The sequence below is a fragment of the Sorex araneus genome, chromosome 4 (genome assembly GCF_027595985.1).
Source record: "Sorex araneus isolate mSorAra2 chromosome 4, mSorAra2.pri, whole genome shotgun sequence".
NCBI lineage: Eukaryota > Metazoa > Chordata > Mammalia > Eulipotyphla > Soricidae > Sorex > Sorex araneus.
In genome coordinates, this window is record NC_073305.1 from 26628369 (window position 1) to 26651704 (window position 23336).

The 23336-nt window shown below is 39.7% G+C and overlaps 1 protein-coding gene across 1 annotated transcript in view; it reads right to left on the reverse strand.

Annotated features, from left to right (window-relative positions):
* The window catches only part of NEK10 (NIMA related kinase 10), a 200594-nt gene that overhangs the window by 151181 nt on the left and 26077 nt on the right, over positions 1–23336 (reverse strand). Inside the window, exons 14-16 of the mRNA XM_055135089.1 lie at positions 21214–21259; positions 17435–17556; positions 16746–16848 (exon numbers count right to left, since the gene is read on the reverse strand). Coding sequence (XP_054991064.1) covers positions 16746–16848; positions 17435–17556; positions 21214–21259 — 271 coding nt within the window. The remainder of the gene's footprint in view (positions 1–16745; positions 16849–17434; positions 17557–21213; positions 21260–23336) is intronic.

Sequence of the window (23336 nt, forward strand, 5' to 3'; positions counted from 1 at the left end):
GTATCTATCTATCCATCCTTTGATCTATTTTCTCAGCAATACTGACTGATATACTTCCATCTCTATATATCTACCCAAACTTTGATCTATTTCTCAACAATACTGATTTCTCAACAATACTGATTTCTCAACAATACTGACAATATACTTCTAGCAATACTACCAACAAATTGAACTATTAGAACGCTAAGCTATATACAGGGCTGGAGTGATAGCACAGCAGGTAGGGCGTTTGCCTTACATGTGGCCAACCTGGGTTAGATTCCCAGCATCCCATATGGTCCCCTGAGCACTATCAGGAGTTAATTCCTGAGTGCATGAGCCAGGAGTGACCCCTGTGCATCACCGGGTGTGACACAAAAAGTAAAAAAAAAAAAAAAAAAAAAAAAAAAAAGCTAAACTATAGAAAGTATTTTGAAGAACTACTCAAAAGGTATATATTTCCCTTTCTTATGTATTGGGCAGAAAACAGTCCAAGCAGCATAAAACCTCAAGAATTTTAGATATACACTACTCCTTTAGCTCACATAGACCTTGACTAAATTATAATTGTAAATGATAATTTAATTTCCAAATCTAATGTAAATGTTTAAGTTATCTTATTTTTACAAAAATATGATTGGTTTTAAAAGGGGAAAACTAAGGAGTACTCACTTAACACAAGTAATGAATTCTATCACAGATTCATCATGAATTATTCGATTCATATTTGGTTCATTTAAATAATAGAAGAAACCCAGACAGATGTCTGCCAAAACACAGATGGTTAAGAAATCTTCTTAAAGAGAGCAAGAGCTAATATTGTTTGACCATTTGGAAGATTTTAGTCATAGTGGTAATGTTTCTATTACTTTTCCCTCATTTGTAATCATATGTGAAGTAGAGGAAAATATTTTATTTCTTAAACCATGGCCATAAAAGCATTCATATGCTGTTACAGAAATTCCAAAATGACAGCAAAAAAACATTGTCATGTAATACATTACATGAATATTAAGATTTAAAAAAAAACAACCTCCTTGAGAGTAAAAGTGATACAGTAAAAAACTCATCTGTAGCATTGTGCTACAGACTACAGCCTGCTCTTAACCTTCAGATGGGGAACATGTGTGGTCTCAGGATGAGTTCTTAGACCATATTCTAGCCTCTCCAGTGGGTACTTTCCACCCATAATGTGTGTCAGCAATTCGCAAAGTCACACCCAAATCAGAAGGCTCCACCCTCTTCTGGGATTTCACCCCCTGTCCAGTGAAGCACAATCCTATTCTAAACACCCAATGAGGTTCATTACTTAGACTAGTCTGCAAGATCATAAATACTAGATGGCATGTCACCTTACCCATTTTTTAGGTTTTAAAACCTCTACCTTTTCTCATTTGCTTCTAATTCACCCCTTTACTACTTCTCATATCTAAACCTTTATTTTATGAAAATTTAAAATAATTTTATTTGGGGGTTGACAGGATAGTGGGTAGGCTGCTTGCCTTGCATGCTGCCAACCTGGGTTTTGTCCTAGGCATCCCATATGGTCCCCGGAGCCCTATGAATAGTGATCCCTGAGCACAGAGCCAGGAGTATGCCTTGAGTACCTCCAGGTATGGCCCAAAAAACAAAAAGAAAAAAACGTTTTATTTTGATAAAACAAAGTTTTTAATGTTTCAGGAGTCCAGGTCTGGTCTTCCCTGTTTCTGCAACAACCTGGGTACACCTTATTAGAAAAATTTTCCTCCAAATCTATTCTAAGATGTTTGTAACAAAAGGATAATGGGATAATAGAACAATCTGCCAAAATAATAATAGGATAGTCTAGCAATGGAATCATCTACCAAGCCCTGTCTTCATTGCAGTAGGCCCTCATATAAGTACAAAAAGTTCTCCTGATTGTTATTCTTTATAATAAAGTTTCAGCTGTCCTATCTGGTCTTAAGGCTTTCTTGTACCAAGCAACTATTTTGTTCCAAGTATTGAGTATAGTACTGAAGATAAGAGGGTAACCACATCAGAAAACATCCATTATGAACCCAGGGAAGGGTAAATGATAGAGCACACTTTAAACAAAAGATAACATATAAGTATAAATATACAGTTATAATAAGATTATTATAGAATAGATAAATGTTAGAAGAAAGCAATATAAGGGAAAGCTAATCAGATAAAACTTCTGCAACCAAATTCTGATCAAGTGATTATTTGGAGTTATTCAGTAGATATCTCAATAAGAGCAAGAAATTGATAGGAGTCTGTGGGCCCTGGAAGGTGCAAATTTAAAGATTTTGTCATGAATAAAACATGGCCTATTGAAGATGGAGAAAAGACCAGGACAGTAAAGAACAGAAAATGTAGAGAACAGCTGAAAAATTAGGGGATTTTATGGCCTATATTCAGAGAGCTGGCCTCTCACTGTTGGAGAACTTAAAATATCACTCCAAGAAAGCTATCGTCTTCGCACAGAACTCTATTTGAGTACCTTGTCACCTCATACATGACCCCTTCCTCAACTAAAATGCTCTAAAAAAATACTATCCAGAGAGTTGCCTAGAAGACAGTGTTCAATAGAGTGTTAATCCATGGTATTTTCAACCACTAGTTGAATAGTTTAATATAACAATGTGCCAGAGATATTAGATGAGATCATCTAATATCTCATCTAATATCTGACTTTTGTGACTTTTAACCCCTGATACGCAAGAGGTGCAATTATGGGGAGTTGCTCCTTTCCTTCCAATTCTAAAATTTTAGTATCCTAAGTACACCTTTATTATATTAAAATGAGGAATAACTGGAAAATCCTGAAAATTGTCCATTGAAACACCTATAAAGCTGGGAAATGACAGAGAAATGACAGAGACTCTTCTTTAGCACAGCTACACAATATAGGTCAGAAGGAAGGAGAGCACTGTTCAATCCCATGCCATTTTTGTTCTTTCTTTTTGTTTTATTATAAGGAGAGGACAAATTCTAACTTCTAGAACCATAAAATGATCAGTAATGTTTTCTGAGTTTCAAGGCTTCATGGAGAATGAGAAGTGGTTTTCCTACAAGATTCTTGGAGTTTTCCCTCTACAAACTCTGTCCCATTGGTACTTCCCCATTTGAAGGGCTTTTCTGTACAGGCTTCCCCCAAAACCTCTCTAAATAAAGATTAGCAATTTACATTATTTAGCACTTAACAAATGGAATGCTAATCAAGTCTAAAATTGAGTTCCCTAAACAGCGAAAAAAGACAGGGATGTAAGGTTTGTGAGTCAAGGGGCCTCCCAGGCGTGCCCCTTTGCCATTCTTCCAACACTTCCTTCCCTAAATGAGGCACAGTGAAAGTACTCCTAATTATCAACACACAGTTGTCTCATTGACCTTTACTGGTGAAGTTATTATGACTGAGCTCGAGAATGAAATATTCAATACCTGATACAAGAGCGCTTCTTGAATTCTTAGTAACTCCATAGATACTGTGCACAAACAGCATTTCACTCTTTCATTCTACCAGCAGACAAGGTTCTTGAGGACACTAATGACCTTACTAAATGTGGGCCCTTCTAAAATCAACTTTTGAATGCTGAGTTTGTTTCTGTTACTATTAACCCTATTCTCTATTAAAATAATGGAAATTTAAACACACAGTTCTACTATAGTATAGGAATGCTAAGGAGAAAAATTTTGTATGACAACTAGTAAGGCTCTTCTCTCTCTTTCTCTCTCCACCACCCACCCACACCCACCCACACATACACACACACACACACACACACACACACACAAATGGAGTTCAAAAGACTCCACTATGTTAGCCCACTTATATGGGTGGACACACTGACTAAAGAAACAGACTCATGGAACAGAGCACTGATGAATTAATTTCAGTAAAAATAGACACCACCAGCTACTTATGATGCCTAAGAGAACACACTAGGAAGACTCACCAAGTAAAAACAAGACATCCAGAGCACAATAGACTCTCCCTTTCAAAAAAAATTTTCTCAGAAGCTTAATCATATCCCAATACACCTGTATGAAAACACATTTTAAAATAAAGCTTCAGGGGCCAGAGCAATAGTCCAGTGGGTAGAACACTTGCCTGCACACAGCCAACCCAGGTTCAATCCCCAGCATTCTATAATGTCCCTCAGCAGTGCCAGGGTATCTGCACCCAGGAGCAGAGCAAGGAGTAAATCCTTAGCATTGAATTTGAACCAAAAAATTAAAAATAAAATAAAATAAAATAAAACTTCATTTATAGTCCTTAGTCTTTGATGTTTTTTGTGACCACATGAACATATAAAACCTTTAAGTCTAGTCTCAGGATGCTCTCCCCCTATTTTTTGTTTGTTTGTTTTTTTTTTTTGCTTTTTGGGTCACACCCAGCGATGCTCAGGGGTTACTCCTGGCTCTGCACTCAGGAATTACCCCTGGCGGTGCTTGGACGACCATATGGGATGTCGGGGATCGAACCCAGGTCGGCCGCGTGCAAGGCAAACGCCCTACCCACTGTGCTATCGCTCCAGCCCCCTCTCCCCCTATTTTTTAAATGGATAAAGACTTGTTGCTTCCACATAATTTTACCCAGTCTATCATCTACCCAGAAGAAAGGAACAATAGCTTAGAGTACGCTTAGAAACCTATCCAATTATAACTTTCTCAAAACTGCCATTCCTTCTTGAAGCCAGCTGTAATTTAACTCTCAGATCCCTACAATACACCACTGACACCATGAGAATTTTTTAATTTGAAATTGTATTTGTCTGAATTCATTTCAAGAATTCCTCATTTTACATGATCCAATGGCCATAATAAGCAAACTGGACGACTTGGCAGAAAGCGTTCATTCTTTCTTAGTAGCATGAAGGCAATATGTTTACTGAGAGAAAAATCCAGAAATCCCATGATTACTTTTCCCATAACAGATGCTCTGAAGCTGTGCAATGTAAGTGACTCAATATTCTGTACTCTTTTAAGATCATCCAAAGATCTGTGTCATCTCAAACTTAAATAGACAGTATATTTGGTAAGTAAGGGGGGAAACCACAGAACTGGTCAAGAGATCTACAAAAATCATAATAGTATCATAATATACAATTTTGGTAGGGAGCTATAATAGGTATATAATATTTAAGCACCTGACGAATTTGAGTTCCCTATAAGAATTATAATACTAATTCACTAAAAGTAGATCTCTAATTGATATATGACAGATTCCCTCAAAACATTTGAGACAATCAACAACTAAAATCCTATTGTCACAACAGAAACAAGGTCCAGGCAGACTGGTCCCTAGTAAGAAGCTTATCACAAGTAGGTGGGGAGAGTGCAGTAGGACAAAGATGGGACCACTATGACAATGATTGTGAACAACAACTGGGTACTAAAAGAAAGTAAAATGACCTTTTCCACTGCTGCATGAGCATGATCCCAGAGGCCAGCTAAACTACTCTGGGCACCAGTAGCTTGCAGAAATGTCTCTAGACTGTGAACTGAGCCACTGTCCCATGATGCACCAGGAGGGAAAGGGTTTTCCTCTCTGTGCTTTTCTATTTTATGAGCACCGCAAAAAGGAAGTAAAAGCTTGCAGTGATAGAATTTCTGGCAGAAATTTCCCTGGACTTAGTTACTAAAATACAGAAATCCAAAGCCACGGGGCCACTGTTGCAGCCGCGCGACCTCATATCTCTTAATTGTCAGCAATGAAAAACATTATCAAATGGTTCCTTTTCAACAGGTATGACTTTGGGGGGGGAAACTCCAAACAATAATAGTGAGTTTTTTGTTGAAATATTGAAGGTAATCAAAGTAAAGTGAAATCTATCAGCTACACAGGCAGGAAGTTGGGGGGTGGAGGGGAGGTATACTGGGGCTCCTGGTGATGGAAAATGTGCACTGGTGATGGGATGGGTGTTGAGCATTGTATAATGGAGACTTAAGACTGAAAGCTCTGTAACTTTCCACATGTTGATTCAATAAAAAATATATTTTTTAAATAAAAATTTAAGTTTAAAAAAAAGAACGCAAAATGATATTTCTGTTACACTTCCATTAACAGTATTGCAAACCACAGTGTCTAAAAGAAAACAGGGGATGGGGAAACAAAGAGAGAGAGAAATAAAGACAGAGAAAAGAGAGAGAAAAAAATGTCTGCTATAGAGGCAGGCTACATAGGAGAGAAACTGGAGACATTTGTGGTGGGAAATATACACTGGTGAAGGAATGGTTGTTAGAACATTATATGAGGAACTCAATCATGAACAATTTTGTAACTATATCATGGTGATTCAATAAAATAAAACAAACCACTGTCACTGTCATCATGTTGTTCATCGATTTGCTGAGCGGGCACCAGAAATGTCTCCATTGTGAGACTTGTTGTTACTATTTTTGGCATATTGAATGTGCAACGAGTAGCTTGTCAGGTTCTGCCTTGCAGGCAGGATACTCTTGGTAGCTTGCCATCCTCTCTGAGAGGGACAGAGGAATCGAACCCGGGTCAGCCGCACGCAAGGCAAACACCCTATCCGCTGTAAAACAAATAAATTTTAAAATCCTGTAGTCAATTAGAAAACAACTATAATACCTAGGATTCTAGAAAAATAAGTCAAGTCCAATTTAAAAACTCAAACTTTGGTGGTGTTGGAGAAAAAATATTTTTTTCCTTTCCTTCTCTCAGACTATAAAATTGGGAACAGCTTACAAAGTTTTCCCAATTTTTAACCTTGTTAATTAAAAGATCTTGATCTGATATCCAAGGGATAAGATTTCTCAAACCCAGGTATCTCCCTCGATCATTGTAACTGACATCTGAAAATTTTCATGTGTTTTAGTTCATTTGTTCATTCATCCAATCTTCTACAAATTTATTCGATAAATATTTAAACTGAGAACTGCTGGATGTGGCCCCCAAAATTAAACTGAAATTAAAATAAATTCTTACAAAGTGCTTTTGGAAAAATAAAGTTTAGGTTTCCTTTATCTCAAGGAGTAAATAACTAAAGCACGGTGAGAAATAAGGGAAGGCCTCCCACGGTATCAAGGGAGCCTAAATCTGAATGCATCAAATGTGGACCTCAAATATGCCACCTGAAGGAACAACTTTGAATTGAGTATCAAAAGTACAGAGGAATAGTCCAGGCAGAGAGCCACAAATTGCAAGTCGGAGGTATACAACCACAGTCCATTCAGAGAAGAACAATGTTTCCCACAAGGCCCAGGCTAAGGGCATGGGTAAGATCATGAAGAAAAATCCTTGGGTGCCCTAAGGGTTTCTAAGGCAGCATACCTGAAATCTTACACATTAAGTCTCCTTAATCAATTTTGTACCAATAGTGTTACAACTGTCAAAAACTTAAGACTCTTGTTGAACGGTTCTCATATTTCATTAAGCAGTCACCAAGTCCTTTGTTCAAATTCTGAGTTCTTCTCACTACTGGCTGAAACTAAACCCTTCACCTAATCTTCCCTTGCTATTAGTAATGTCTACCTCTTATCTTTTCAGAAAAATTACAAAAATCTTTGCTGGCAAATAATGAATTAGCTCACCAAAAGTCTTTGGCTATTCCAAGCCTGGAAAGATAGTGCAGCAGTTAAGATGCTTGCCTTACTTGCATGCAGCCAACCTAGGTTCAATCCCCACCATCCCATATGGTCATATGGTTCCCTGAGTACTACAGGGAGTTATTCTTGAGTTCAGAGCCAGAAGTAATCACTGATCATCTCTGAATGTGTCCCCTCCCTAAAAACGTCATTTGTCATTCGCCCTCCTCATTTTCTCATCTCAATCTATGGAGGCTGGAAGTTCACCTCGCCAGTCTTCTTAACAGACATGGCTGGGCACATGACTTGGCTTTGGTTATGGTTATCACAATATATATTTACATTGTCTTGGCACAATACACATCTATCTCAGGTCTCTAATATGCATTTGCAGATTTTATGTGGCTTAATTCCTCAACCAAAGACCCAGCAGGCAGAATTAGCCCTTTTCTCCTCTGGGGGATAGTTGTGGGAGTCTATAAAACCATTCGCCTGTGTTCCCTGGGGAGGAGGGCACATTCTCCACCTAACTAATGATGACTGGCTTTCAACTTATAAAATTTGACTGAAAGTAACTTGACACTTTGGGGCAGAAGTCTTTAAGAGTCAAGTCATGCTCTTTCTTGTCTGCTTCTGATGTGCAAGCAGATTCGGAGACGTTTCAGCCAGCCCTGGCTTTCAACATACCTGCTGAAGGACCAAGATTGAAAATCTTGCTCTTTGAAGCTGAGTGAGCATACTATCTTCTGTAAAAGGTCTGATAGTCAATGTGTAAAGCGTCGTGGGTTATATATGGCCTTTGACATGTACACTTCTTATATCTTTAACAGTCATCTTGAAAAATGTAAAAGGGATTCTAGGCTCACGGGTTATTCAAAAACAGGCCTCCCCTGAATGTCCAACAGAATGTAGTCTGCTACTACTTTAAAGCTGCTGAGACTTTTGGTTTACTTGTTACTGCCACACAATATGACCTCTGCTGACCAATTTTGGTATTTTACAGAGATAGTATTTTTCACCATATAACACAATTAAAAGCTCCATGACAATAGCGGCCATGACTGTCGTGCTGACTGATCTCTGCCAGATGTAGCTGCTGAGGAATTCAATGCAAAAGGAAGAACTGAAAGTCTTCTCTGTAAAATTGGGAGCTCAAGAGACGGTGGCCATGGCATCCATCTTCTATTCAGCCACACATGCCTGGCATGTGATGGCACTTGATGAGCATTGGTGCCTTTGATAAATTTGCAATTAAATGAAGTACATCTTTGCTGGTCCCATCTGGGGCTACAGTCAAACATCATTTGAGAGACAACTAAAAGTATGAGAAGCCTGCTTGGCCGTGAATGAACACGTGACCTCAGGTCAAACACTCAGGTCCACCTCTGAAATCTATTACTTGGACTGAATGAGTTTTTAAATTTGACAACAGGAGGAAAATGAGGGCAGCTAGCATGTGCATAAAACTCGAATATTTGGAAAAGCAGGAAAAAAGATTGTGAAATGGCAGGTTTGTGAACAAGTTCATCTCCTGCATATCCCCTCCTTCATAGTCATTTTGTATCAGCACGGCAACAATGTGAATATCCCAGAGGTAGGTGTGTGCAGTTAGGACTCACTTTGTGCTTTGCCCGCTGTGCCCATGGATCAGGATCTGCTCCTGTGTATTCTTGTCCTCAAAGGTTGCAACAATTTATATAAAAAAAAAGCAAGGACTAAACCTGGAAATATTTATGTCCATGTATTGCTTTCTACAGAAAATATAATCCTTCAGGTGAAAATATAATAAGACATTAAAATTAGATAGTACCCTCTACTTTGTTGCCCTGCAAAGGCAAATTCCAGACAGTATGCTATTGCAAACCAACCTGTTTTGAGACATCAAGTTCACCTCCATTGAGAAAAATGAGAAATAGGGTAACTATTAATATTTCTGAAGCTCTTCATGAGGTGACATTTTCAACACACGTTGAGTCAAGTGTCTTAAACATCACTTGAAATTCAATTCTGTTCTTCTTTTCTATGAGTAATTGTAGAGGAAAGCCTTCCAGCACAAGAAAAATTAAACAGGACAAGACTGCCCCTTTGTGGTCACATGCTTCATATGCATACACAGATATACATACATACACACATACAAGTGCAGCATATTTCATTTTGTTTTGTTTTTGCAGTGATAGCACAGTGGGTAGGGCGTTTGCTTTGCACCAGCAGATCTGGGTTCGATTCCTCTGCCCCTCTAGGAGAGCCCAGCAAGCTACCGAGAGTATCCCCCCGCAAGGCAGACCCTGGCAAGCTACCCATGGTGTATTCGATATGCCAAAAACAGTAACACAAGTCTCACAATAGTGACATTACTGGTGCCCACTCGAGCAAATCGATGAGCAACAGAATGGCAGTGATTTTATAGACGCTAAGAATTGCACCTTCATTTCAACTTCCCAAAATATGGGAATCACCAACATCTGGTTTCAAATTAATGCGCTAACATTTTAATTTAATAGTAATCCTTCTTAAATATCTCTAATATCTATGGAGCTGGACTGTAGTACAAAGGGTAGGGCACTTGAAAACCAAGCACTACCAGGAGTGATTCCTGAGTGCAGAGCCAGGAGTAACCCCTGAGCATTGCCATAAGTGGTCCCCTCCCCCCAATAAATGTTTCTAGTACCTATGTTCATCTCAATAATAAAACATACTACAAATTGCATCATTTGTTTTTATTTTAGGGCCACACCTGGCAGTGGTCAGGGCTTACTCTTACTCTGCACTCAGGGATCACTCCTGGTGTGGCTTAGGGAACTAGATGGGGTACTGGGGATCAAACCTGGGTTGGCTGCATACAAAGCAAATGCCCTACCCACAAAACTGTCGCTCCAGTCCTCATGGTGTTTCTTATCTAACTGCTGCATTGTTAATGCATTTAAATAGTTTTAAATAGATTTTTCTCCGCGCCCGCACCCCCAGAATGACTGACGAAGAGGATGGAGCTGCTTGGGACACGGGCAGCCCACCAGCAACCTGCAGTATGTGACTGGAGAGTCTCTGCCAGGTCCCCCGAGCGGGGGCCTGGCGTTTCTCTTTTTTTTTTCTCTTTAATCTATCTCTCTTCCCCTCAACCTCTGGGCACAGCACAGCATCTACCCCACTTCTGAGCACAAAATGGAGAGATGCACCCAAGTGCGCGGCGCGGCTGGCGGGGGATCGAGGGCGGGGAAGTACCGGTCTCCGCCCACACCGGACACTTAAAGAGAGTGCAGCCACGTGGGCTTTCCCATTTCTCCGCGCCCGCACCCCCAGAATGACTGACGAAGAGGATGGAGCTGCTTGGGACACCGGCAGCCCACCAGCAACCTGCAGTATGTGACTTGAGAGTCTCCGCCAGGTTCCCCGTGCGGAAATCTCTCTCTCTCTCCTTCAACTTTTTCCCTGGACTTTAGACAGAAACCCAGAACCGCGCGGCCGCTACTGCGGCCGCGCGACCTAATGTCATCTTAGTATCAGCAGTATGTAATGGTTCCTTCTTAATGGGTCGGACTTTTGTGGGTGATCCTAACAAGAATAGTAAGTATTTTGTTGAAATATTGAAGGCAATCAAAATGGTAGCCATCTCTCTAGACTGAACTAAGCTATATCCCCACGCCGGCTGAGAAGAAATATCCTTCTTTCTCGGGAAGAAACGTGGCGTGGTGTCAAACATAGTGTGATGTCCATTAAGCAAACAGACCTGGTGGCGTGGGAATGGGAAATAAGGGGAAAAATTAGGTACATGGACCAGCGGGACGCTGGTGGTATCTCGAGCCAGAGCCGATATCAGCGCAAGAGCTTTGGTTCCAGAAACTGCTTCCAGACACTCTACTAGACTATCAACTAAGCCAGAGCCCCACGCCGGCTGATGGCGGGAAATAACCATCCTCTTCGGTTTTTTTCCCTTTGTCAGACAGCGTGGCGATTACTAAACAGGCGTGAACTCGGTGGCGCGGGGCAAGGGGGAAAAAGAAAAGTTATGTAACAAACAGCAGGACTTAATATCTCTATATGCTTAGTAATGGAGAATTATCAAATGCCTCATTGGCAATAGGACTGTCTTTTTCTTTTTTGGGGGAAACCCCAGCAACGGTAGTGAGTTGTGTGTTGAAACATGGGATGTAATCGAGATAAGCGCAAATGAAGTGAAACTTATCACGTACAAGGGTGGGGACTAGGGAGGTGGGAGGGGGCGGCAGATATACTGGGGGGGTTGGGGATGGAAGATGGGCGCTGGTGAAGGGAGGGGTGTTTGAATATTGTATAACTGACATAATCCTGAGAACTTTGTAACCCTCCACTTGGTGATTCAATAAAAAAAATAAAAAATTAAAAAAAAATAAAAATAAATAAAAATAAATAGTTTTAAATAAGGACTGATGATAAATCTCTGCAGATCTCCTTGGTAGGCATAATATTATTTTGTAAACATTGAAAATAAAAGTAGTACATCAATGACTTGTCCACACAGTTGTTTCAGTGGAGAGAAACTAGATGCGGATGACATTCTGTTCCGAGATTCATCACTGCTCTTGATTTCAAATAAGGAAAATATTACCGCATTAACAGTTTTTAGAAGCTTTCACAACCAGAAATGTAGTACTTTTAATTTGGCAACTTTTAATGAAGTAACTCCTAAGTATAAGTTTAATAAATAATGATAAGAATTAGATTGCACAGAATGGCAATGAAGAGTCGAACAGAAAAAAAACAAAAGTGGGATTTATATGACAAGGGAGTCGGATATCTTGGATCACTTGACACTTGAGGGAAGCCTCAAACAGAAAAACAAAATAAGAAAAACAACAAAAACAAGGAAGTTAAAATGGATCCCGAAGATGTAGCAATAATGCAGATGGCATGGGGTGGGGAGTGGGGGGTAGAGAGGTAGGGGGGAGTAAAGGTCTATGCTGCCTTGTGAAAGAATAAAAGGGGTTTTCCATTAAAATGAAAGAAGAAACAGGATGAAAGTTTGTGAACTAAAAAAATAACCAAGGCTGAGGAAATGACCCAATGGGCTAAGTATAAACTTTGCAAGCAGGAAGCCTAAGTTCAATTCCCAGCATCATATGGGTTTCTGAGTATTGCCAGGCATCACACCCCTGAGTACTAAACCAGGAGCAGTTCCTGAGTACTCCCAGGTAAAGTCCACAAACTAACAACAAAAAATAAATAATCAAGGAAGCAATGTAGAGTAAAATTGAAGACATAACTCAGAAATGCAACAGAGAAACACAGAATGGGAAACAAGAAAAAAAAAGTTTTGTTTTGTTTTGGGCCACACCTAGTGATGCTCAGGGGTTACTCCTGGCTCTACACTCAGGGACCACTCCTGGTGGTGCATAAGGGGGTGACCTTATGGGATGCCGGGGAACAAGCCAAAGTCAGCCACATGCATGGCAAATGTCCTACCCACTGTACTGTTGCTCAGGCCAATAAAAGAAATATTTTCAAAATTAGGAGACTATTTAGTACATGTAATATTTAAGATAAAAAATTCTAGGTAAGAAAAAGAGAAAGCAGAGGGGATAAAAATATGTAAGAAATAATGCAGGAATATTTCCTAGGACTAAAGTATTGTGTACCAAGATTATATCTTTTCCAGATACACTCTTTTTAGAGAAAAATAAGAGATCCACCCCCTAGTTGGAGGGAACATCCTAAGAGTTTCCAGAGATAAGATAGTTCAGGCATTAAGCAAAGGAACTAGAATATTATTGAATTTCCTAATGCAAAAGGATATTTAACTGAATACCTTCAAAATCTGGAAGGATAACATTCACCTGAGACAGTAGTTCCAACTATCAATCATCTGAGACACCGTTCCAACTATCAATCAAGTATGAGAATTCCATAAAAGCACATCATTACAGCACCCAAAAGTTTTAGCTTCCAAAGTATTCTTTCTTCAGTGCTGGCCAGGGTCAGTGAGATAGTACAGTGGGTGGGGCACTTGTCTTGCATGTGGCTGACCTAGGTTCAATCCCCATCACCCCATATAATCTCCTGAGCATTGTCAGGAGTGACCCCTGAGCACAGAGCCAGAAGTAAGCCCTGAGCACCTTCAGGTATAGCCCCCAAAATTTAAAAAATAAAATAAAACAAGAAAGTATGTGCAGATACATTTCAGTTGAATTGGTCAGGTTTAAAAAGAAGCAGAGGGGCTGGCGTGATAGCACAGTGGGTAGGGCGTTTGCCTTGCACACAGCAAGGTTCGATTCCCAGCATCTCATATGGTCCCCTAAGCATTGCCAGGAGTAATTCCTGAGTACAAAGCCAGGAGTAACCCCTGTGCGTAGCCGGGTGTGATCCAAAGAGCAAAATAAATAAATAAATAAATAAAAATTTTAAAAAAGGAGAAAAGCATAAAATGATGTAGAACTATAAACTCTAATCTGAATTGGAGCAATCAAAGTTTTAGGGCAATGTGTGCATTTGTCCTAAAGTCAACTTCAGTCTACACTATAGGAAGCAGCTACAGGAATAGTGTGTCAGTGGGAAAACAAATTAGTCAAAGTTGTCATGTTTGACGACATAAAAATAGTCCAAAAAATATTTTCAATAATGGTTTTGAAAGATTTGAAAAGAAGAATAGGTACATAGAAAATAAGAAATCAAAAAAACAAAAGTATTAACTTCAAGACAAACAAAAATATCTGTAAGAAAGGAAAAGTAATTAGCATTAAATGAAAATCAATAATATAAATGATGTAAATATTGATGCTGGTTTAACCCAAAACTTTGCTACATTAAACATTACATTGACAAGATAGTAATTGGAAAGAAGAGGAACTAGAAAAATTAAATCTTCAAATACCACAACAAAATACCAAATACCAGAAGAAAAATCTAAAAATAATTTAAAGTAATCAGATGGGAAAAAAGATGGGAAAACGCAAATTTAAATATCTACATGATTGTAAATAGTCAAGATTTTAAAGAAAATGCTAGTTCACTTATTTAAAAAATCAGTTTTAGTAAATAGAACTAATTAACTTTAAATGACTAAATAAATTAAAACAGGTTTTCATTTTATATTTCACAAATTCCTGAAAATAGTTCTAAATAACTTTGTGTAAAAGATTATCTATGGAGTTCTGTTTTAGATTGTTTTTCTAATTTTCAAAACTAATACAGGAATTTATTCTTACAAAAAATATTCTAGACAGCAAGTCTAATCACTTTTTACTGAAGGCATATGGCTACAGTAAATATATTTTTATTATTTATTTTTAATACCATATCAAGATATACTTAGAATTACCTTCATGAAGAAGTAGATTCCTATAAAACCAAGGGATTCACTCTAAGATGCTGATTTGCTTTTCTGAATAACACACAGCACTTGTCTCCAACGCCAGGTACCCACAGTAATCCACTGCGGGGAGGTAGGTGAGTTTAAAGTACTGAAACTTCTATTTGAGGGCTGGAAAGATAGTCCAGCAGGGAAGGAACTTGCCTTGCATGCAGCCCAGCAAGTTCGATCTCTGGCAATTCTATATGATCGCCTGAGTACTGCCAGAAGTAAGTGCTGAGCACTATTGGGTGTGGCACAAAAAACAAACATAAATAAAACTTCCATTTATTAAATACTTCCATTTAAAACTTGTATTTATTAAAACTATTTATGAAATTTAGACTGGAGCAATAGCACAGCGGCAGGGCATTTGCCTTGCACACGGCCGACCCGGGTTCGATTCCTCCACCCCTCCTGGAGAGCCCGGCAAGCTACAGAGAGTGTCTCACCCCCACGGCAGAGCCTGGCAAGCTACCTGTGGCATATCCGATATGCCAAAAACAGTAACAACAAGTCTCACGATGGAGACTTATGCCCGCCCGAGCAAATCGATGAGCAACGGGATGACAGTGACAGTGACAGTGATGAAATTTACGTAGAATTATTTAAATTTTAATACACCTTTTATATTTTGATATACTATATCACCAGACTTGTGCTAATAGAACCTTTAGGCAATGATATGTGTACAGGGCTTACGTACACACACACACACACACACACACACACACACACATAAAGGCAGTATATTCTCAAAATTTACTGATCATGATCAAAAACATCTGTATATCTAGAAAAATAGTACAGCAGATAGGGTGCTTGCCTTGTATTGTAGCAGAGTGGGGTTCAATCCCTGGAACCCCCTATGGTCACCCAAGCCCACCAGGAGTGATCCGGAGTGCAGAGTCAGGAGTAAGCCTTGAACAAAGTCACGTGTGGGCCCCAAACAAAACAACAACAAAACAATCCCAGAGCAGTGAGATGACACAGGAGCTAGGGCCCTTTTTGCAGCTCCTGTTCAAACAGTTCAAATCCCATGTATGATCCTGTGAGTACCATCATCACTGGGTGTCGCCCTAAAACCCCAAACAAGCAACCAAAAATATCTGAAGCTTACTGATTTAGGGTGCATCTCTCTAAACTATAGTTGGCTGGCGAGTCATTAGTAGTGCATAATAGTGAAAAACAAGTGTTCAAAAGTAAAGGTCAGTAAAAATCTAACATAATGTACCAGAATTAAAAAAAAAAATCTGTTACAGTTGGGGTCAGAGAGATAGTACAGTGGTGAAGGCACTTTTCTTGCATGCTGTTGTCATGGGTTGGAGTCTCAGCATCGCATATGACTCCTCCAATCCCCACCAGAAGTGAGCCCTGAACACGGAGATGGGAGTAAGACTTGAGCACTGCCAAGTGTGAACACCTGCCCTCCCCACCACTAAAATAAATGCAGGTTACGATTGAAAGTTAGGCAAATGTAGGGAGGGGAACAAAAACCTCAGGTGTGAAATCATTAGCTAACATTCAGCGTACTTGTTGCAGAACAAAATGTTTGATTAAAACTGTATACTGAATGCTAGAAACATCTTAATTTTTTATACCTTTTGAAATGCTCATTTGTCACCTGTTCAGCACAGACTATTGCTAAATGGGTCTAAACAATGTGTGTCTGGGGCTGTCACACAGGTTCTGTTGATGAGACAGTATTCTACAGAAATGAAACTCCTAGAGAGTATTGATTTGGGGAATCAGATCCTTGTGTCTCCCCCAGGGTGCTTCATTTTCACATGCAGGCAAAATGTAACCCAACCATTAAGGACCACACTGTTCACTCTTCAGTATCGAATAATATCTTAAGTATCGAATAATATTTTAGAAATTCCGAAGTTTAGAATTTTCTACTTACTCACTGTCACTTTGTCCTTATCCCCCAACATGATGTTGTTTGGTGTCAGATCTCGATGAACAATCCTCTTCTCCTTGTGCAAGTACCGGAGAGCTAAGCACAGCTTGAAACAGCAAATAAACAAATCAATGTAAGGCTCAGTGAAATAAGGACAGAAGTAAAAGACAATTACCTGAGGAATTCACACCTATGTGGGGTATAAGAATAAAGAAGACAAACTGGCAAAACAGAGCTGACTCTGAGGTTCAGTGAAAACTAGGGTGGTGTTGAAAGGCAAGGAGTGGAGGGGAAGGGAGAGAGGAGGAGGGGTCTTTGGGGAGTAGTGTTGGTACTGGCCTTCAATTCACACACAGGAATGTTAAGCTGTAGCCCTGAGCTTCTACAGTACTGGAAACTAGTGGTAATAAGTAAAAGGTGGGTGGAGGGGCCAGAGAGATAGTACAGCCGATACGGTGCTAGATTTGAACACAGCCACCCTGGGTTTAATCCCAGGCACCCCAAAGGGTTCCCTAAATCCACCAGGATTGAATCCTGAGTGTACAGCGGGTATGGCCCAAAAAGTAACTAAATAAAGTGAAGAAAACAATTTTCGTTTCCTCAATATGTGTACAACATAAACACTGACAGCTACTACTCTATGTGTGTTCACGAAGCCAGCTTAAACTCTGCTCTCTCAAAGGAAAACGTACCTGTATAAATATTTTCCATAGTCTTTCTTCAGTAAAATGGTGTTGCTTCTCCTTCAGAGAACTGAAATGCTCCCCAAGAGGTGCCCCCTCTATAAGCTCCATGACTATATACAGTCTGTCATCTATTCAAAATAGGGAAAGGGTAACAGAACTTAGAATTTCGCATAGACTTTAGAATGAAAAAAGCCCACTCACAAATTAGAATCCAAACTTCCAAGTAGGCATGCAGGGGAGTGCATTAAAAATTTAGGGGGTAGGCCTCATATGCTAGGGGAAAAGGCAGCTCAGATAGAGAAGGAACCAAGTAAAGGGTGGTTGGAGGGCACACTCGGGATGGGAGATGCGAACTGAAAGTAGATTATAAACCGAACATGAGAACATGATGGCCATTACCTATATTGCAAACCATAACACCCAAAAGGAGAGAGAGAACAAAATGTGGGGTGCCACATAGGTGGGCTGGGGGTGGGGATGGGGTGGTGGTGGGAGGAATACTGGGATCGTTGGTGGTGGAGAATGGGCACTGGTGGAGGGATGGGTACTCGATTACTGTATGACTGAAACATAAGCACAGAAGTTTGTAAGTCTATAACTGTATCTCACAGTGATACATTAAAAATAAAATAATTAATTATTTTTTTTAATTAGGGGGTATAGATCCCCTCAGCTGTGGAGTGGCAAGGCTGACAGACTTTTTTGTGCCTTCGTAGTAAGGACACCAGGACACAGAACATCCAGTAACACCAGGAGAATCAGCAAATGATCTAAGTCACAGAGGAGTTCCCAAAGAGCAGGCAAACCCAGTTTTCCTCTTAAAAGTTTAAAATTGGAGGCTGGAGTGATAGCACAGCAGGTAAGGCACTTGCCTTATACATGGCTTATCCAGGCTTAATCCTTAGTACCCCATATGGTTCCCCAAACCACAGCAGTAACCTGTGAGTGCAGAGCCAGGAGTAAGCCCTGAGAACTCCTGGGTATGCCCCTCACCAAAAAAGAAAAACAAAGAGAAAACAAAAGAAAAGGAAAGAAAGCAAAAGAAAAGGAAAGAAAACAAAAGGAAAGAAGAGAAAAGAAAAGAAAAGAAAAGAAAAGAAAAGAAAAGAAAAGAAAAGAAAAGAAAAGAAAAGAAAAGAAAAGAAGAGAAGAGAAAAGAAAAGGAGAAGAAAAGAAAAGAAAAGAAAAGAAAAGAAAAGAAAAGAAAAGAAAAGAAAAGAAAAGAAAAGAAAAGAAAGGAAAGGAGAGGAAAGGAAAAGAAAAGAAGAAAAAAGGAAAGAAAAGAAAAAAGAAAAGGAAAGAAAAGAAAATGCTTTAATTTACTCTTCAATAATTTAAGTATGATCTTTCTTACTTACAAAAGAAAGTAAGATCTTCAAAAATGACATTCTGAAAGTTCACTGTCCTATAATCTCATAGATTTTTCCCTATGGAGTTTGATAACTGGATCATGCCATAGTCTTGCAAAGGCATAGTTGAAAGTATTACCTACATGACATAAATGTCTGTTTTGTGCCTTTGAGAACAGAAAGCCCAACCTCTCCTGATTTTATCCTATGGGTACTGGGAACCTCATAACTTAATGTTTGTCACTGTGTTACTGTGCTTCAGATGCTAAGAAACAAATAAGTAAATTCTACATGGTTTTCCTAAGCCAAAATAATAAGTAACACACATATTTTGTGATAATATATATTCACGTGAATAGCTATGTATATACATTTTTAAATATGTAAATATTGTGTAAACATGATGTGAAATATCAAACATGTTTTGCAATTTATACTTTTTTCCAGTCATGGCCTTATATATCAGTGCACATATCCACACCATTCATATTGTTGGCTAGATAGTATTCCACAATACACATACACCATAGATGTATTTAATCATTCCCTTCCAACTAGACGTTAACATAGTTTCCAATATTTCATAATTCCAAGAAATATGTATTATGTCTTAACTTATTTCTATCTTTATTTTTAATTTTTTCAGCTTTTATTTCCTTGTACCAACATTGCCTGTTCCACTTTTCTCATGTTTAATGGATTTTTAAGTTAGTGCTTTTCTTTAAATACATCAGGCTATTTTTCAAAAAGGGTTTTATTTATATTTTTAAAATTAGGACAAGTTTATCACTTCAAGAGACAAGAACTAAATACAAGAAATGATTCTAAGAGGTAAATAAGTTGGGAGGGCTAACATGTCCAGATTCTAGGTTTGCGCCCTGGCACGGAAAAAAAAAAACAATCAAATATGAAGAACAAATGGGCAGGATTTGCTAGAGAGTCACAGCACTGAACCCTGAGTCAACTGGATGACAGGAAATCGATAAAATTGTAACATTCCAAAGGGCACAACAGTACTGATAAAGGGGCTGTGCAGGCACGCCCACTGCTGGCTTGTGTGTTCCTAAACCTTCCTTCAAGTTGAGATGTGGGTTTGAAAAATTTTATATGTGATGCATATCGTTAAGGTTTATCAAGTATTACGTTTTCTTAGCCAACATTCCTATATAGGTGTGTTTTGTTTGAGGACGGAGCCACACCTGGCTGTGCTTAGAGCTCTGTAATCATTCCTGGCAGTGCCCAGGAGACCACATGTGGTGGTAGGGATCAATCTGGAGCCATGGGTGTGCAAGGCAAGGGCCTGAACTCCTGTACTGTCTCTCCAGCTCCTGCTATTTTTTTTTTAAACTAGTAACTGAGTTGGACGGCTCCGCTATTTCATTCAGTGCTATCGGCCTGACTGCAGAATCAGCTGGGGCTCCATCGCCACCTTGTGGTAATTTCTGAATCTTGCATAAAAGAGATCTCTGAGACAAAATCCACTCTCAATTTTTTTGGGGGGGTCGGGGGAAGGTGGGGAAGGGGTGGCGGGAGTGGGAAAAAAATCATCAGAGTGAAAAAGAAAACAAAAACGTTCATTTTTATCCACTATCTTTTGGTTTGCTTATCTCCTCATCCATTTTGTTGCTTGATTTGTTTTGTGCTGGGGGATACCGTGTTTTGTGTTTGGGCCCTGTGTGGCGAGCAGGAGGTGTTGTATTCAGTGGTGTTCAGGGGACTCTACAGTGCTGGGTGCAAAACCCAGACTTCCTGCATGCAAAACATACGTTCAACCTATGAGGAATCTCTCTAGCCCACTCCTGTTTTGTTTGTATGAAAACACCTGTGACTGTTTTCATTTGTTCATTCTTTCATTTAGAAGCTTAGATATTTTATAAATAGCTTAGGTCGATGACTGTACCACAGTTTCACGCATAAAACAAAAAATCCACTAGATATTTACTGTGATATCAACAAGAAAAATTAAAATATTACTAAGCCTATCTTGTGACTTTGTAACATAAGAAATATCTAACAAGTCCCCTCTTGAACAGGTATCTTGCTTGCTTGCTTGCTTGCTTGCTTGTCTGTTTCTTTTTGGCATTATTTCCAAGAGGAGAAGCTTGGGTACTCTATTGAATACATTTACTCTTTGCCTCCTTTCACATCTTTCTAAGTTTCATTCTATAAAATGAATGAGGCCGGAGTGACAGTACAGCGGGTAGGGCATTCACCATGCACATGGCCAACCCAGCTTCTATCCCCAACACTCCATGTGGTTCCCTGGGCCCACCAACAGTGATTCCTGAGTGCAGACCCAGGAATAAGACCTGAGCACTGCTGGGTGTGTCCCCCAAACTAAAACGATAAAAGTTAAAACTGCTTTGTTTCATTCAAAAGAAAAAAAAACAAGGATATTTTTCCTCAATTAGAAATATCATGAAAATTCATACTTACTTTCTAGGAAAGTTTTGTAATATCGTACCACGTTGGGATGATAAAGCTATAAGAAAAAAATATTAATACACATTATTCTACATCAAAATCCAAACTTGTTTTATAGATAGCGTTGTTGGCCTATTTGAAAACAACAAAGAAATGATTGCATTTATTTATAAAACTAAGCACAAAAGATATTATCTGAAATTTTTTTATTTGCTACTTTTAGTTTGTTTTAAATTTTTTTTAATTAATTAATTTTTTAATTAGTGAATCACTGTGAGGGTACATTTACAGATTTATACATTTTCGTGCTCATACTTTAAAGGGCTGGAGCGATAGCACAGCGGCAGGGCGTTTGCCTTTCATGCGGCTGACGCGTGTTCGATTCCTCCGTCCCTCTCGGAGAGCCTGGCAAGCTACCGAGAGTATTGTGCCCGCACGGCAGAGCCTGGCAAGCTACCCGTGGCGTATTGGATATGCCAAAAACAGTAACAATAAGTCTCACAATGGAGATGTTACTGGTGCCCGCTCAAACAAAATTGATGAGCTACTTTAAAAATGAATCTGAAAGTAGCCATCTCCTTTATGTATCAAATTTAATCAAATTTTTCAAACTAATTACATTTTATCACCTAATTGAGTAAAACAGAAAAATGTATACCTGAAAAGAAACCTAATAAGTTGGTTAGCCCTCCCAGTCTCCACAGTGCAAACAGACGGCCTAAAGACTAAAACTCAAGTAGAGCAGTTCATGCTGAGTACACGCAGCCCATATTTTTTAACCTCTCCCTGCCACTCCACCATTTATAAAGTTTGTGCTATTATTATCTATGAATATTTGCCCCACTTCAAGCACAGCAGTTGGCATGAACTACCTCTGTGATCACCTTTAATCAGGCATCTCTGATCTTCTTGACTAAGGTTCATCTGGTCCACCTAGTTTCAGCAGAAATCCTGTAGCTAGTTTATATGCTGTGATAACTATTCTGGCAATACATACAAATACCAAACACAATGTTTGTTACATTGTACACCTCAATTAAAATATTGATTTTATCTCAACTTTTTAATGTAAAGAGTTATTTGACAGGAATTTATCCAAAGGCTGCACATGTGAAAATTCTACTTGGGTGGTTGGTTTTTCTTTTTTAAGGCAGCTTTTTCTACTGTCACTGTCGCTGTCATCCTGTTGCTCATCAATTTGCTTGAGCAGGCACCAGTAACGTCTCCATTGTGAGACTTGTTGTTACTGTTTTTGGCATATTGAATACGCCACGGGTAGCTTGCCAGGCTCTGCCATGCGGGCAGGATACTCTCGGTAGCTTGCCGGGTTCTCCGAGAGGGGCAAATGAGCTTGCCCAGCTCTCCAAGAGGGGCGGAAGAATCGAACCCAGGTTGGCCGAGTGCAAGGCAAACGCCATACCCACTGTGCTACTGCTACATGTACAATAAAATTCTGATAGGGGGTCGAGTTTCTAAGTAAATCAAAATTGTGCTTTATTTCATGTTGGTCACCATTCCACTTGAAAATCCCTTGCTGCTCCCCTGGGTCTTACTTCTTGTCTTTCTGCAGGGTGTGCCTGCTGTGTGCTCTGAAACAGAGCTGGTGTGGCATGTGGCTCCTGGTGTACGTCTCTCCCCTGCCCTGCAGCCACAAGAGGGCCCCATCACCAAGAGTGTGAGGAGAAATCCGTGGTCGGGAGCAGAAACAAGGAGCACCGCCCACCAAACGCCTCCTCTTCCCAGACCAGATGTGAAGGTGCCTAAGGCAGTTCCAACCCTGCCGAAGATGAAGACAACATCCTGGCGGGCAGCAGAGCAATCAGAGGAGCAGAGGACACTGACCACCTGGTCTGCTCACTCTGGGCCTCTCAGGCTAAAGAGAAATAGCCCGAGGCACAGGGGGGCCTCTTTTAAAGCCTTTGTGTTCCAGAGCAACTTCATTACTGACACTTAGTCTCCATCTTAACAAATCTACACTCCCATTCTCCAGCTTCTGTCATTTCTTCTCCCCAGGCCTCAATGCTGTGAACTAACCTTCCCCTGGGTTCGATGTCTGAGAGTGCAGTCTGAGTCCTGCAGTACTGAATGATCTCCAAGCCCTAGCCCCTTCTCTGTGACCACCGAGACACTTGCTT